The sequence below is a fragment of the Haliotis asinina genome, chromosome 13 (assembly GCF_037392515.1).
Source record: "Haliotis asinina isolate JCU_RB_2024 chromosome 13, JCU_Hal_asi_v2, whole genome shotgun sequence".
Classification (NCBI taxonomy): Eukaryota; Metazoa; Mollusca; class Gastropoda; order Lepetellida; family Haliotidae; genus Haliotis; species Haliotis asinina.
Genome location: NC_090292.1, coordinates 2,297,330 through 2,315,698, shown reverse-complemented (window position 1 = coordinate 2,315,698; position 18,369 = coordinate 2,297,330). Strand labels below are relative to the sequence as shown.

The 18,369-nt window shown below is 40.4% G+C and overlaps 1 protein-coding gene across 1 annotated transcript; it reads left to right on the top strand.

The window, feature by feature from the left end:
• Positions 1 to 488: 488 nt before the first annotated feature.
• Positions 489 to 16,878, top strand: LOC137260334 (ankyrin repeat domain-containing protein 17-like). The gene is made up of 7 exons (XM_067798012.1): positions 489 to 1,412; positions 7,897 to 7,989; positions 8,137 to 8,223; positions 8,683 to 9,477; positions 9,640 to 9,662; positions 15,893 to 16,028; positions 16,778 to 16,878. The coding sequence occupies exons 1-7, from the start codon at positions 506 to 508 to the stop codon at positions 16,876 to 16,878; spliced, it is 2,142 nt and encodes a 713-aa protein (XP_067654113.1). The 5' UTR covers positions 489 to 505.
• The last annotated feature ends 1,491 nt before the right edge of the window (positions 16,879 to 18,369 follow it).

The window sequence follows — 18,369 nt, the reverse complement described above, 5'->3', positions numbered from 1 at the left end:
GAACGCAGGTTGACGTCGTACAACAGGATCAAATTTAAAGTGGGTCAATAACGACCCCTACACATCCCCACACCCATCCCCAACCCCCCATCCCAACACACACTCACACACACACACACATACACACACGTGCACACACACAATCCTGAAATCTTATGTTACCTAGCAAAACGGATGAAAATCATATCTCCAAACTCCCATTCCCCACCCATCCCACCTACACAATTTCTTAAGAGTGTGCACACAATCCTCACCACACCCATCCACCCACCTTCTCTTTCTCTGAAGGCTGTATCCACCCATGCAATGGTGGGATTACATGTCAGTATTCTCAGGTAGGCATCCACTATACCGGTTGTTGATTGCCACGTTTATGCACACGGGTAGAGCATGTGGACCCCCGAGCTGGCATTCTGCCCAACACTTGAGTCGGGCTATATTGAAGCCCTGCACCTGGCGGCAAGGCTGTCGTCTTCCTAGTTGCGTTACACAGTTCACGTGCACGATGGAGGTATCAACAATTATTCTCTTGAGTCTCCTGGTGTGTGGTGTGAAAGCCATAGACACTGATGACAGTTTGGCAGCTTTGGTTACACGGGTGCGTTTGATGGAAGGAGAGATCCAGTCGTGGAAGCTAACTGCTGTTAATTCTGAGATAAAACTAATGAACAAGATTGAGGTACTGGAGTCGTCACTGAAAGAAGAACTGACTGGAAGATTCCTTCCTCCCTTGATTAAGCCTCTCGTCAAACTAGCAATTTCAGATATCATGAAAGGAGACTATATCGGCAACATTATCAGCGGACATGTTCTTGAAGAAGTACAAGCCCTAAAAGCCAGTGGACAACACACAAAGACAAAAGTCAAAGCACTTGCACAACAATTGAGACGTGTTGAACGGGAAAGAGACAGTTACAGAGAAAGTCTTCAAAAACAACGTAATAGGTTGACCAATGACATCCGTGCATTCCATGTGCAGCTGAATCACACTGTTGCTGACCTGAGACATGCACGGATGCTGAAGTCCGAGTTAAACAAGACCAACGATGATCTTTGTGACACAAGGCGAAAGGTCATTGGTCTTACTGAAGACTTTATTGCGCTGAATACAAGCTCTGTGATGATGAGAAACGAGGTTGAATCGTGCATGAATGGCCTGGAGGAAATCCGGCTGAAGTTACCCACAGACATTCAGAGTTTAACAACTCAACTAAACCAGACCAAAGAAGAATTACTTGATACAAAGGAAGTAATGAATCGTCTTACAGAGGACGTGATGACACTGAATGTAAGTTGTGGGATCAGGAAAGAGATGAGACCGAATTATGTAAATGGAAGCTCCCTGACAACATCGTCATTGTCGCAGTTGTCACACACGACTTTGAACACCACGTTTCCTGGAACTGCGGCAGGTGAGACTGTCAACTATTTTGACATTCTCGTGTTCTCTCGTTTTCGTGTTTTGTGGCCTTATTTGACAAGTCGAGTTTGCGAGATTGCGAGATTGCGAGATTTGACAGCATGTACAAATGTCGCATTCTCGTGTTATCGACTTATGACAGAAACCTGCTCTGTACCAAAACACGAGAATGCGAGATCGCGAGAATGCCAGATTTTGACCAAATCTCGCGTTCTCGCGATCTCGCATTTTCGCACTTTTGGCTTTTTAGGCTTACTTCCAAAGGTCGAGATCGCGAGAATGCGAGAATGCGAGATCGCGAGAATGTCCCTTACAGTATTCCATAACATTCCAACCAAAGAAAATGAGCATAACATCATTGTTTTGAATTAGGTTCATTCTTTACAGTCATACGGAATGCACATTCAGTATTTGTCCCCTGCGTGTTGACAACAGTACATTGGACGTGCATGTTCAGTGTATTCATTGTGGAAACCCATCTGGTCCACATCTGACATTGTTAAACCGTTTCTATTTCAAAGGCAGACTTGTGACCAAAAGATAGTAGTGTTTACTGTCAACATCATTCAGCGTTCATGTCAACGTATTGTTTATTGGCCATGTTAACATAGGGCTGACGGGACATATCAACGTATTGTTTATTGGCCATGTTAACATAGGCTGGTGGGACATGTCAACGTATTGTTTATTGAGCATGTTAACATAGGGCTGACGGGACATGTCAACGTATTGTTTATTGGCCATGTAAACATAGGGCTGATGGGAAGTGTCAACGTGTTGTTTATTGACCATATTAACATAAGGCTGACGGGACATGTCAACGTATTGTTTATTGAGCATGTTACCATAGGGCTGATGGGACATGTGAACGTACTGTTTATTGGCCATGTTAACATAGGCTGGTGGGACATGTCAACGTAGTGTTTATTGGCCATGTAAACATAGGGCTGACGGGACATGTCAACATATTGTTTATTAGGCATGTTTACATAGGGCTGATGGGACATGTCAACGTATTGTTTATTGGCCATGTAAACATAGGGCTGACGGGACATGTCAACGTATTGTTTATTGGGCATGTTAACATAGGGCTGATGGGAAGTGTCAACGTGTTGTTTATTGACCATATAAACATAGGGCTGACGGGACATGACAACGTATTGTTTCTTAGAGCATGTTAACATAGGGCTGATGGGACATGTCAACGTATTGTTTATTGGCCTTGTAAACATAGGGCTGACGGGAAGTGTCAACGTGTTGTTTATTGACCATATTAACATAGGGCTGATGGGACATGTCAACGTATTGTTTATTGAGCATGTTAACATAGGGCTGGTGGGACATGTCAACGTATTGTTTATTGGCCATGTAAACATAGGGCTGACGGGAAGTGTTAACATAGGGCTGATAGGACATGTCAACGTATTGGTTATTGGCCATGTTAACATAGGGCTGATGGGACATGTCAACGTACTGTTTATTGGCCATGTTAACATAGGGCTGATGGGACATGTCAACGTATTGTGTATTGGCCATGTAAACATAGGTTGATGGGACATATCAACGAACTGCTGATTGGACATGTCAACGCATTGTTTATTGGTCATGTAAACATAGGCTGGTGGGACATGTCAACGTATTGTTTATTGGCCATGTAAACATAGGGCTGACGGGACATGTCAACGTACTGTTTATTGACGCTGTTAACATAGGGCTGATTGGACCTCAACACTGCAACAACACCACCTAGGCCTCGACCTCGTTGGACCACCTTAACAAGGTAACAGTTGCACTTCCCGTTGTCCCCATCGCCTCGTGTACAATTCCAGTAATGAGACGGGGCCAGGCACTGTATATCTCCTTATCTCACATTACATCAACATCAGTTGGTGTGTGAAAATCATTGCATTTACTCGGGACATGTAACTTTGCTATCGCTGACATCATTTCTACTACGAACTGCTATGTGTAGTTTTCCCTGTTGAAACTGTAATGCTTTTGCATTTTGCATTTTTTTTAACTCAGCTATTCTCAATCTGAATTATTTCTGTACCTACAGATTTCTGGGTGAACTTACTGATTCGTACAGGAAGTTTCTTGATGAGAATCGAAGTGGTTTCTTAAGGGCACAGCACCACTTCCTATTCCGATTTTTGCAACCTTCGTGTATTTAATTCACCCGGACTCAGGCGTCAACACTCGACCTGGTGTTGTCTGCTCAGAGCCTTAATGTGAGACCTGTCCAGCACAGTCCCAGTCAACTAAACGCCCCACGTTTTATGTTGGCGTTATTATGACCTGACAAAGTAAAACGATATCAGTATGGAAGAAACCGGAAATTCTGGGTGAATAAAACCCTCCACGAGATTAAGAACCCTTTAATGCCAGTATTTGTGGAATGCCCTGATATAGCCTCGTTTTGGATTGCCCTTTCATGACTGGTCACATCATACGCAGTAGTTCTCCATCAGTGGGAGGTGGTTACCCGGGGAGTAAGATAGTGCAAAGTGTTGGGTATTTCGTTTAAAAACGACCGGAAATCTTCTGAAACATATCACCACGTAATAAGTACTATTGCCCGATGGCTGGATAAACTCTGGAGCCAGCATGAACACATTACAGCCACAAACCGATGTTTTACTTTCATTACCCAATAATCATGACATGACATTAACAGAGAACTGACAATTTATGGATACAGTAGCTGAACATAAATATTTTAGCATGTGTATAAATTTCACACTTAGTCTGAGTTAGGGACTCCCTGCAGTTTACACTTGTTTGACAGAGTGAACGCAGCTATTTATATATAAGTCACTGAGGTCTTACATATCCACATATGCATCGAAAAGGGCCATTTATCTGTATTTTTTTGTAAACAAATATTAGAAGTTTGGATGCAAACAATTGGTGAATTAAGGAAGTACCTACTACAATTCCTGTCCATGTCATGCCACAGGTAACACGAAATATGTTGCAATGTGTTGCTTTCATCTGACGGCAATTTCGGTCGGATAGAAATGTTTCCACGCGGGGATGTTGACCAGTACAGTCAAGGCATTTCAGATCTAGCACTGAGACGTGTCGTTCGTGTTAGGACGTGATAGGTGGGTAAGTTCTCAGATAAACTGATAATGGATGAAATAGTGTAAATGCATATCGTTCGATATGTTTACACCCAGACGTTTGTTTAGCCTGTCACAGGCGGGAGGGCGGGAGGACGGAAGGTCTGGGTAAATATCACAACGCAGCGTTTCACCTGGTAGACTTGTTATATCTGATCAAATTATGTGCCTGTAAGTTTCATCCTTCGAACTGATAACATTTACATCCCTCACAGAAATGTTTATGACATTATTAAATCGAAACGGATGTGTTTCATGAGCTATCTCTTGCGCCGAGTCCACGAATAACTGCATTGCATTTGAAATTCATCCCCACTACAGCACACGACCAAAAGTATCAGCTTAATGTTTAAATTGAAGGCCTGCAGCTTTCCTCTTTTAACATTAAAACCTTTAGGTTGTATTTCTGCACCATTTTAAAAAATGCATTGGGATGTAGATTATGGAAGGGCAAATATGGTTAATTCTCATTATTTCTAACATTGATACAGACGGAATGTTAATCACTCGGACAGTCGACATTTCGATCTTTACCACCACACACACAAAACACGAGAATGCGAGATCGCGAGAATGCCAGATTTTGACCAAATCTCGCGTTCTCGCGATCTCGCATTTTCGCACTTTTGGCTTTTTAGGCTTACTTCCAAAGGTCGAGATCGCGAGAATGCGAGATCGCGAGAATGTCCCTTACAGTATTCCATAACATTCCAACCAAAGAAAATGAGCATAACATCATTGTTCGGAATTAGGTCCATGTTTTACAGTCATACGGAATGCACATTCTGTATTTGTCCCCTGCGTGTTGACAACAGTACATTGGACGTGCATGTTCAGTGTATTCATTGTGGAAAACCATCTGGTCCACATCTGACATTGTTAAACCGTTTCTGTTTCAAAGGCAGACTTGTGACCAAAAGATAGTAGTGTTTACTGTCAACATCATTCAGCGTTCAGGGCCTATTAACATATCGTAAATTGGGCATGACATCATAAGGTTAACAGGACAGGTTGACCAACGTATTGTTTATTGGCAATGTTAACATAGGGCTGACGAGACATGTCAACATATTGTTTATTGGGCATGTAAACATAGGGCTGACGGGACATGTCATCGAAACGGATGTGTTTCATGAGCTATCTCTTGCGCCGAGTCCACGAATAACTGCATTGCATTTGAAATTCATCCCCACTATAGCACACGACCAAAAGTATCAGCTTAATGTTTAAATTGAAGGTCTGTAGCTTTCCTCTTTTAACATTAAAACCTTTAGGTTGTATTTCTGCACCATTTTAAAAAATGCATTGGGATGTAGATTATGGAAAGACAAATATGGTTAATTCTCGTTATTTCTAACATTGATACAGAGGGAATGTTAATCACTCGGACAGCCGACATCTCGATCTTTACCACCACCACACACTGCCACGTGTTGTAACCTTGATGTTTATCAAAACACATTGCTTACGGTCGTGTCAGTTAGCAGTTGTTTGAGACATTGCACTCCTTCCGTCACTCAGTATGCCGACATTTTGTGAGTGTTTCAGGTAGTTTACTTGACACTAAATTACAACTGTGTAGCACAAACACCGAATCAAGTAGCCCTGTTACCCTGTTACCCTTCACACTGCGTGATAAACACTAAGGTTCAATCTGCTCCACGTTAGAATTTGTGGAAATGTCTAAAATACCAGTTACACTAAACAGGGAGGGTATGTGGGGACATCAAGGAAAGACATTTTGAATTCCAGTGACGGTTAATGAATTCAAACTGGAACAGGTGGTCATTTTATAAAGAGCAATACTGAGTAGGTAAAAGTGCAGTTTTTATGTTTATCTATTCTGTCTTCAGTGTGAAAACGTTAAGGATCAAGGATGTTTATAAATGAAGTCCCCGTAGAATATAATCTCCCTTACCTCAGCCCTAAACCTGAGGGCGAACAGATTCGTTATTACACCGTTCTTGATTATATTTCAAAAGAAAATAACAACCTATTCAGTGTAAAAACGTGAAGGTTCAAGTATGTTTATAAATGAAGTCCCCGTAGAATATAATCTCCCTTACCTCAGCCCTAACCCTGAGGGCGAACAGATTCGTTATTACACCGTTCCTGATTATATTTCAAAAGAAAATAACAACCTATTCAGTGTAAAAACGTGAAGGTTCAAGTATGTTTATAAATGAAGTCCCCGTAGAATATAATCTCCCTTACCTCAGCCCTAACCCTGAGGGCGAACAGATTCGTTATTACACCGTTCCTGATTATATTTCAAAAGAAAATAACAACCTATTCACTTACAACATTTCAACAAAAGCGGAGCATCTCAGCTGTTAACACACAGTCATTGCACAATTTATTAACATTTTCAGGTTCCAACTTTAATATTAAATTTAGGAAGTGTTGCCTTTTGTTTGTTTGTTTATCTATTCAGTGTAAAAACGTGAAGGTTCAAGTATGTTTATAAATGAAGTCCCCGTAGAATATAATCTCCCTTACCTCAGCCCTAACCCTGAGGGCGAACAGATTCGTTATTACACCGTTCCTGATTATATTTCAAAAGAAAATAACAACCTATTCAGTGTAAAAACGTGAAGGTTCAAGTATGTTTATAAATAAAGCCTCCGTAGAATATAATCTCCCTTACCTCAGCCCTAAACCTGAGGGCGAACAGATTCGTTATTACACCGTTCCTGATTATATTTCAAAAGAAAATAACAACCTATTCAGTGTGAAAACGTTAAGGTTCAAGTATGTTTATAAATGAAGTCCCCGTAGAATATAATCTCCCTTACCTCAGCCCTAACCCTGAGGGCGAACAGATTCTGTATTTACGCCGTTTCTGATTACTTTTGAAAATGAATGTCTATGTTTTTGTTTGTTTATCTATTCAGTGTAAAAACGTTAAGGATCAAGGATGTTTATAAATGAAGTCCCCGTAGAATATAATCTCCCTTACCTCAGCCCTAACCCTGAGGGCGAACAGATTCGTTATTACACCGTTCCTGATTACTTTTGAAAATGAATAAGTCTATTCAGTTACACTATTTCAACAACAGAGGAGCATCTCAGCTGTTAACACACAGTCATTGCACAACTTATTAACATTTTTTTCAGATTCCAATTTAAAAAATAGATTTAGGAAGTGTCTCCTTTTATACGCGGTCATGATGAACAGGTATGTCAATCAATACGGTATATTTGTAATGCCTCTGCTGTGACAGATGTATATGGACTGTATCCATACGTAATATTGAAGGGAAAAACATTTGGAAAGCAAAACCTGTGGCCTTTAGTTATATTGGTTGTATGGTATGTTTGGTTTTCTGACTTAGATATTCCCTGTTTCAGCCTTAACTGACCCGACCCCAAGCAACACGGTTCCGCCAGCGCCACGGACTACACAAGACTCCGATCTACATAAGACTCCGATCTACATGGTAGGTACGAAAATTGAACGAAATTTATTTAATTATTCCTCCATATGTATTTAGAATAAATCATGCAGAGTATTGAAAGGCCAAATAAAACTGAGGCCAGTAGTAGAAATGTCTATGATTAGTTTTCTGAACCTCATATTCCCTGTTTCAGCCTCCGCGACTGACGCAAGTGAGGATCCGACACCAAGCAGCACAGTTTCACCCGCGCCAGAGATGACACAAGACCCTGATGCACACGGTAGGTGGGAAAACCCAACAGGCAGGAAGCTCAGTGATGTCGATCAACGTTCATGTTGTCAATCACAGGATTTCATGAACAAGATATTTTTGCTGAGGTCACCATCAGACAACTGGAATACTGCAGAGCGTGGCAATAAACAACAAACAAAACACTGTAACACAAATCAGTGTTATATCTTGTTACCCATAAGACCAAACAACCGATAATATCTTGTAAAGTTCAACACACATTAACAATGTCAAGCTGAATGCAAGATAATGCTACAACTTCTGGTTCTAACAGAAAGTTACGTATTAAACACGCCATCGTTGATTCCAGAAACCACATGTTGACATTTCCGTCATGTTGGATTGTTGTCAGCCAGATGGAATTGTCCGAGTCACGTATCAACATGATGACAACATTGTAGATGTGAGACAAAGATGTCTGATGTACATTGTTTACTTTGTGTTGTAGCGACTCCATCACCAGCAGCAGGCCGCGACCTCTCCTCCGCCAGTGAGGGCGGTGACCTGGAGAGAGTGAAGCGGATCTTGGCAGCGGGGCACGTTGACATCAACTATAGACGAGGAGACTACAGCTCGACACCGGTGATGGAGGCATCAGTGAATGGACACAGGGACGTGGTGGAGTTCCTTGTGGGTAGAGGGGCTGATGTGTCACTTGTGGACAGGTTCGGTGACAACGTCCTTCACTTGGCCTGTTATGGTGGAGACCTGGAGACGGTGAAGCTGATCCTGTCCCTGAACGTGGTGGGCATTAACAGCAGAGGAGAGGACAGCTGGACACCGGTGATGGCGGCAGCGTATAATGAACACAGGGACTTGGTGAAGTTCCTGGTGGGTAGAGGGGCTGATGTGTCACTGGTGGACGGGGACGGTAGCAACTTCCTTCACTACGCCTGTAGAGAAGGACACCTGGAGACGGTGAAGCTGATCCTGTCCCTGAACGTGGTGGGCATTAACAGCAGAGGAGAGGACAGCTGGACACCGGTGATGGCGGCAGCGTATAATGAACACAGGGCCTTGGTGAAGTTCCTGGTGGGTAGAGGGGCTGATGTGTCACTGACGGACAGTGACGGTAACAACGTCCTTCACTACGCCTGTAGAGAAGGACACCTGGAGACGGTGAAGCTGATCCTGTCCCTGGACGTGGTTGACGTCAACGCCAGGAACAAGAAAGGGCGGACAGGGGCCGACTGGGCGAGACATGGGGGACATCAGCGAGTGTTAGATCTCCTGGTGTCACAAGGTGCACACTGAAGTCGGTGTTGGTGTAGACAGAGACACAGCACATGTCGTTACTGGCGTAGTGACAATTCAGGAGTTTTCCTTTTTTCTTTCTTAATATAAATAAACGTTGTTGAATGTATTTTCAGACATTTTGTTATGTTTTGTGTTTGAACTCTCGCAGGATCATGTAAACAAATTGTCATGGTGAGTGATTGTACGTAAACTTTGCCCGTCTTAACATAATTCTGGGTTAGTTTTATAAATTTTGTTTAAAAAATATCAAGAATTGTGAAACAGACAACAACAAAACGTTTCTTTGCATGCCGTTGTACTCTGTGACCTCAGACTGAGCTGAGGTTCATCCTGTGGACGTGGCGCCATTTGTACAGCTGGTGACGTCACAACTATACACTGAGGTGCCCGGCGGTCTCCTCAGCCAGATAGGAGAGCGGCGCAGTGCTGGTTGCATGCCAGGCAACAGCAATGGTAACACCAACCGTACTTGTCAAATACCGTGTGTTCGGTATCGTTTCACAAAGAAAGACTATACACTTATAGCAGACACCTTACATGGTTTTGGTGCCACAAGGAAATGTACCTTTTCTACAGTGACTAAATATATAGATCCCTTCATTACATATAAATGTATACATTTGAAACAAGCATTAAGGGGGACCGTATGTAAGAAACAGCATAAGGGAGACCACGTGTACATTTTGTTATAAAATACTTATTATTGACTTTAATGGTGGATTTTTACTCGAAATCATCTTAGCAAACTTGATACAAAAACATATAAAATAAAAAAAATATACGCGTTTTTCTGTCTTAATTCTCATACATACAGAAGTAGCATTAGGGAGACCGTTTGTAAAAAACATCATTTGTAGTCCAGTCAATCTAACCGAATAATGTGTCAACCACCAACCCCTTGCAAAAGAAATGATACATGTTTATGTATTACCGAAAATACGAAAAAATCTAATGGTTGAAAGATTTTAAAGATCAACCTTAATGTTATTCCCACAAAAGTGCTTTTTATGATTATATTTAATAAACGCGTCAGTTTCTTTTATGTTTTTCTTCAAGCACACAATGCATGATTAGTCCATTTGTCTCTAAGAATCATTTAATTAATTCACGTAGGGTTGTTGTACTTGTAATATATAAAGATAATCATGGGAAAAGTTAAGGAACATCGTATTTCAATGTGTAGAAAACGTGCGTTCACACTAGTGTATTTTTCTTAGAGAAACACGAGTGTTTCATTGCTTTCTTATACCACTTTGACATAAAGATAAACAATACTTTCATTCAATGTAAAGGTATTAAAAGTGGATAGATTATTATTTTCTGAGTGCCGCTTAAAAATATTTTGTGAAAAAATTCCTATTCCTATTTCCCGGTTTAATGTTCTATTCACAAAAGCATTAAGGGAATGGTCATAACTCTAATATCTATATTATGAATTCCATATATTACGTCAGAAATTCACAATTTGATTACCATTATACTTTCTTCTTATGTACATAATTGCAAGTCATCATCCAAATCATCTGAGAAGACTCTGGATGAATTGCTGCAACTCAGTCCACGGCACTCTCCACATGCAGCTGAACACTTCAGTCCATTTTTCCTGCACCCCAGCGTTTGGATTCGCACTCTCGTCTACATTTACATCTGATGACATGCATACGTTCTTCTGGAGCTGACAGTTTGCTGCTTCTCTCAGGCGTCACCTTGCTGTGTAGTCCAGCGTCATTGGTGTGGAGGCATGTCAGGATTTGTTGCTGTCCACTGACACACTTGCTAGTAGACTCGTTGAGTGTGGTACGACGCAGCGTTACATGTTGGTGTGAGAGAATGCACACTGACAGGAACAAAAGATGTAGCAGCCTTCCCACAAAATTTTATAAATCTTACTTCATCAAGGCTCTCATTTTCCGTGCCGCCATAGAGACGGACCATACATCTTTCACCTGCATTGACAATGTCTTCTCGGATGGACTTGCTACAAAAGACCTGTGCATACTTGACAGTCAACGGCATGGTAGAGATTTTCTGCAGTCCGCCTCCTTTACCTATTCCAAAGACTCTAGATGTTGTATCACATCCTGTCAAAGCATGAACAACTGGCAGTATTTGACAGGTGTTCCTACCGATACTTTCATTGAGACTGTAAATGTTCCACATCTTTGACGTTTTTTTTTTTTTTTTTTTTTTTTTGGTTTGTTCCGATATAAAGATTAGGGTACAAGCTGCCGGATCAGCATGGTAAAGCAGAAGAACCAGGAGATCTGTGTCTTCTCCTATTAGAATGGTTGGTTAGGTGGCGGCACACTGCACTTCTGTTTCTACAATCAGATGTGCATCTTCACTAGCTTTCATAGCGCTGTAACCACTGTCCTCAAATTTTGCACTCAGAAGATCAATAAATGCCCGTTTGTTCTCATTGTTTGAGAGAAACTGTTCTTTATTTGACGTCAGAACCATTTCTTCAGTGAAACTTACTTTTGGACCACAGATGCCTCTTGTGCGTCATAGGTGTACAGGAGCCTTTGTCGGGGGTCCCTACAAGTACCCATCAAAGACTATGGTTGCATTTCAGTACTTTCTACAGACATATTATGTATAGATTTGGGAAACTGTGGAGAATGTTGAGCCATTGGTCCATGGGATGCGTTGGAGAAGGCTACCACCATCTAAGACATAGTGATAAGAGTCTTCATGAATGCTCTGCTTTGGAATAACTTTGCAGTGTATCGTCCATATTGCTTCAGCCAAAGAAGGTTTTTGAGCTTCTCTCGTTAATCCAGAAGAGTCAAAGAGCGAAGAAGGAAAGCTTGACAACTCATAGCTGAAGAGGTCTGAAACATTGTCAAACATGGTATCTGCTGCAGTTATCAGGCGCTGGAAAAGTAGTTGGTGGTCAAACTGAACATCTGCAACTTATCTCACACTTACTTTTGTATTCAACCAGGGACTGCCTGGTTGGCTCTCTTGAAATTGTAGTTGACAACCTCCTCACCACACATGGACAGCACAGTCTTTTTTCCGATTTCTTTTGAATGTTCGATATTGACAGAATTGTCAGCTGTAACCCCTGTTGCAATGTTGCGTAAGGATTGGTCGTCATTGAAGGGTGGTCTTTCTTTAAGAAAGGAGAGGATGGTACAGCAATCCTCATCATCTCAGACTTTCCTAGAATAGGTTGTTTCTTTGTGTTAAAATATATTCGTGATTTATAACAATCATTCATGAATTTGGAAAATAATTAACCCATGGAAAATTGTGAGTATGTGGAATTAGCGCTCATCCCAGTCTCAAGCAGGTGGAGCGGTGGGGGTGTCATAGTTGTAAACTGTTCACTCATCACGCCGAAGACACGGGTTCGATTTCCTATATATTACAAGTTCTGGTGTTTCCCGTCGTGATATTGCCGGAATGTTGCTTAACCAAAAACCAAATTCATTCGTTCATTAAAGAACAAAAACGGAAATAATGTATGGACACTGTTTATTCTGATATATGTATTTATGTTTTATATAGAAACATCATAGATATCAATTTCCAAGTTTGTGTGGGTTCCTGTGTACACTGCGACCACCTTGTCTGTCCAATTAAAACGCAAATCAGTGTTTTAAAGTACTGCACCTGAAACAATAGGAGATCATATTTACATTACATGTTAGGGAGTTCGAAGGTTTATACCGTCTTTTATTAACAGCTAAAAGAATGTGTTATCACTTAATTATTTTTTTAATGTTCTCAATGAACAATTGATTTTTGTCTGGGTGACATTTTCGAAATGAGTTCAACGAATTGAAAACACTACTCGAACACTTCCTCCCATATACCGGAGGAAAACATCACAGAAGAAAAACAACAACTACAACAAGACAACGGCAACAACAACGGCGCTGTTTTAAATAAATAAATCAGACGACGACATTGCCGATATATATAATTCCAACGTTGGGACAATGAACGCGACGGAGACGTACAAGTTATGTTCGGACACTTGACGTCATGCCCGTTGACTTACATGTTATGTCAGTGTTGTATGCATACTTTTCATGAATTGAGTTTGGGATGGATGTTTCTAAAATTTGACAGGAAATTTTGAAGTTATATATGCACTGGGCACACAATTTCAGTTTATAAAACTTATGTATTGTTCCACAATGGACAAGCACAAAGGCAGTCATGTTAATTAGTTCACGGTACTGTGCGTATGTTTCTTAAATTGTTGCCTTTCGATAAATAACCAACGGAAAATTAAATATAATTTTGTGACTGAAGTGGAGATGATTCCTCACAAATGTGCAAAATTTGACTTTATTGGATCTTTAAATCATTAATTAAATTAATGACAAAATATTTATGCTACACCAAAATAACACTTAAGCTTTTAAAAATTACAAGTATGCGAATATCACTGGCACGGATCGGTCGATCCAGTTCTTTCAAAACAGAGGTCATGAGGAAGAACTGTTGGCGATTCATCACCTATAATTTTTTCGGCAATCGAATTGTTTATCTCTTAAATTTCTTTTAAATGAATGTGTTAGGATCGCTAATTATATTCTCGCATATCTACAACTGGGTTTTACCGTAAACAACGTGTCTCATTACGAAAATATATGTAACAAAGTTGCATACCTTTATAGCAACATTGTTACAGCATACAAGCTGGCGAGCGGGCCGCCAGCTACAAGCCACTGTCGACTTGCCGACTGTAGCCACTGACAGACCGATGACGTCGTGTTATCTGGGATTGCATTACTGACATCAACACATGCTGGCCTAGATAGTAACCACTGAGATCTCTGTGTTTCACCCATACCGTGCCCTCTTGTCATACCACCAGTGGACTTCATACTTCTCATCAGCACCTGTTCAGTGACTAGGTCACTCCTTCGGATAACATGGTGTCCAGACATGAACGCCAGATAGACATCTGGATGATCCTGTTGGAGTCGCTGCATTGATTGCAAATAGATATAGGAAGACTAGGTATACATGTTGTGCCCAGTGTAGCAGACCCCAAAGTGTCGCCTTTCGGTTTTTACAGGTTTGTGTGATGTATTATTTTCTTGGTTTCCTTGGAAACGTTTCAGACTTAGTCTCAAAATAGAGGGGTGGGCTTCGTTTCAGGAGTTGTGGTTTCAGGAACACAGCTCGAAAACTACTTCATATCTTTCAACAGATCTTGGCTGATATATGAGGCAGATCTTGAAATTGTGACTTTGCTGGTTACAGATATATGGCATTTACAATTTTCATGACTTCCATGGAAACAATTCAAACTTAGTCTAAATAAAACAATGAGTAACTCTCAGATTATTTGGCCTTTCAGACAGGGCCGGGGGGATTTGTCATCTTCTGATGACTCTTGTTTAGATATATATACTATCTCTACCCCATTGTCTACTTGTGTTTCTATGGGTTATTTCTATCATGACAATCACGTCACATTTACTCAACGGCACACTGTTGTTTGGGGTTAATGAATTAAAAAAGACAATATTGAGCATAGAGATGGGTATTTGGAAGTATTGCTAGAAACTGTAGAAATTTTATACATACTAATGCTTATTTGTTGCTATGCAACGTAAAATACTCACATTTTCAAGGGGTGATTCTGTTGAAAAAAAATCTATGGAAAGCCCAATTTACGGCATAATGCATCTAAAAAGTTCACTGTTGCTTTCAGTTCGGTAAAAAGCACATTTTCTCTTAAAGCGTTACAGTGCACGTGACAAAAAACACAAGACAATACATAAATGTGTTTCAAACACATTTGCATGGAAATACATGGTATTTTTCTTATTTCGCAGTCCAAAATCTCGTAATTACGAGCAAGGGAACGCTGACATTATTGGATGCTTGTTCTACCGGTAAGGGATCATTTATGTTAATATATTCATCTGCAGAGGGTGTTGTATTTTATGACATTTTTTTAAAATATAATTCAAATAATTTTTTATAATAAGATAGTTACAAGTGGATACATGTATTTTCTTTATGTAAAATGAAGATACATTTTATCATCACTGTAACTAGTAAAGGGTTTGTACATATATTTCACTCTCAGTTATATGATAAAATTCATTTATTTTATTTTCAGATATTTTCAAGCATCAATGGAGAAATGCATTATGTGCAACCTTGACCTTAATGGAAAACCCATGGTAATTTTGAGGAACAAAGGCTGTCATGGTATTAATTCAGCAAGTTGAGCACGTGGCGACTATTTGCACGTTCAAGCTGGCCAAGTTGCTCATCAAGAATGCTGAAAGACGTATACTAACCCAAATGTGATAAAACAGAGTCTTTCCCAACAGCCGCATTTAAATGATTCAAGTGAAAGGCCAACACGTTCCAAAATATCAAGCTTTGTCTTTTCTGAACATTGTTTGTTCTGTGGACAGTATGCACGTCTATCAGGAAAGAAGAGGTCCTATGAAGTCCACCCTGTCAGAACGTTAGAATTTCAAAGCACCATCCAGAAAATCTGTCAGGAACGTGGTGATGAATGGGCTCAGGATGTTCAGGGAAAGCTTGAGAGTAAGTAAATGATTTAACTACTGCAGATGCATTGTACCATCAACCATGCGATATAAACTTTCGAAACGGTTGTCAAATACCCAAACTTTATGGTGCAGAAAAGAAGCGGAAATGCACTCTCACTCCAAGAACACCTGTAAATTCCAGTCGCACTGATGCCTTCATGAAAGTGATAGAGTATGTGAAAGATAATGACTGTGAACAGATCACAGTTAGCAACCTTGTTCACCTTATGACACAGTTGATTAGAGATAGTGCTTATAGCCATGATTATATGAAACGAACACTTTGGGGATTCTATCATCATTACGGAAATGAATGGCAAGTCAAAATGGTAACTTTCAGAACAACAGCAGAAACAGTTCTCAAGGACTATAGACAACCACACAAAACAATTCTAATACAGAAAAGCTGAAGCTAATAAACACAGCAGCAAAGCATATACTAACTGATATCAAGGATAACAGCACCTCAAAAGTATCTTATCCATCATCAGATGAGACATCATGCATTCAACACAATATCGACTACATTGCAAACTCGTTGAAGACTCTCCTAATGTACATGATACCTGAGAAGGATGCTGAGGTGAAGATTGCTTCCATTGGCCAGGCCATAATTCAGGCAGCAAGACCAAGGCTCCTGTTAGCTCCACTCCAGATTGGACTTGGTGTACAGCTCCACCATCACTTCACATCAAAGTGTCTCGTTGAAACTCTGCATGCTATGGACTTCTGTTCCTCCTACAGTGAAGTACAGTGTTTTGAAACCAGTGCTGCTGCACATCAAGGAACTACTACTCGACAATTTCAGCAAGAGAACATCTTTCAGTATATTGCCGGCAATGTAGACCATAATGTCAGGACCTTGGATAGCCACAACACTTTCGATGGAATGGGAATAATTGCTTGTACACATACAGACAGTCCTCAGCAAGTCAAAGCAGTCACTTTCTCATTCACGAACATCATCACTTTGGCTCCTTTATATGGACATGATGGATATTTGGAAGAAATTCATGAAAGGAGAACGCACAGGAAACTGGAATCTTCATCTCCAAGCAGTTATGGAAATGTTGCCATTTTTGCTGCATATGCATATCTAGAAAGTTTTACAAACCGATATTGAGAAGTATTTGAGTTCTGCTCTGGAAATGAAACACACCTCTCACTTTTCAGAATAGGTCCGAAACGTTTCCATGGAAACCGAGAAAATGATAAATCACAAAAACCTGTAAATAGCAAAAGGCACTACTATAGGTTCAGATTGATATATCTACCAAGTTTTGCAGAAAAATATTTTATGGTTTTTGAGTTCTGCTCCGGAAACGAAGCCCATCCCTCCATTTTGATACTATGTCCGAAACGTTTCCATGGAAACCAAGAAAATACTAAATCACAAAAACATGTACATAGCAAAAGGCACCACGTTAGGTTCTGATTGATATATCTACCACGTTTTGCAGAAACATATTGAACGGTTTTTGAGTTCTGCTCCGGAAACGAAGCCCACCCCACCAAAATGTTCCGGAAACAAAATGATTACGGACGGACGGGCGGACGAGGCGTCGACCATATCCCCCCGTATTACATGCCGGGTGGATAAAAAACAATGTTAGGAGGACCAGGGGATATACATATTTAAAAACCAGCATAAGGAGGGGTAGATGGTAGATATATTTAAAAAACAAGCATTAGGGGGGCCACACAGTAAGCATATTTAAAAACCACTATTAGGGGGACTAGATGGTAGATATATTTAAAAACCAGCATCAGGGAGATCAGATAGTAAACATTTTAAAGACCAGCATTGGGAGAACAGATGGTAGATACTTTTTTTAGATCCAGCATTTGGGGGATCAGATAGATGGTATACATATTTATAAAAACGGCATAAGGGGTGCAGATGGTATATATATTTCAAAACCAGCATTTGGGAGACCAGATGGTATATATATTTTAAAAAAAAAAAAACAGCATTAGGGGGACCAGATGGTATATATATTTAAATACCAGCATTAGGCGAACCAGATGATAGATGCATTTAAATACCGGCATTGGGGGAACAAGATGGTAGAAATATATTTGAAAAGTTACATCAGGGGGACCAGATGGTTTTAACTCATGAACCCCCATGAACACTGGACTGCAGATTTTCCTGAAAATAATACAAATATTTTTTGACATTTATTGCTGGGCTGCTAGAGTGACAGTAGGATGCAATGATGTGAGTTATTCCACAGGAGGTGATGTGAAGAGATTTGAACATGTGTAAAAAACAAAACTGGCTGCGGTTTTGAGATACTGAGTATTCAACGTCAGTGTTACTTTTTCAAAATCAT

Bases quoted from the DNA above. Each gene is read 5' to 3' on its own strand.
- LOC137260334 (XM_067798012.1), top strand. From the start codon at position 506: ATGGAGGTATCAACAATTATTCTCTTGAGTCTCCTGGTGTGTGGTGTG. The intron at 1,413-7,896 runs GTGAGACTGTCA...TCCCTGTTTCAG, and splicing joins GTTTCCTGGAACTGCGGCAG to CCTTAACTGACCCGACCCCA. The intron at 7,990-8,136 runs GTACGAAAATTG...TCCCTGTTTCAG, and splicing joins GACTCCGATCTACATGGTAG to CCTCCGCGACTGACGCAAGT.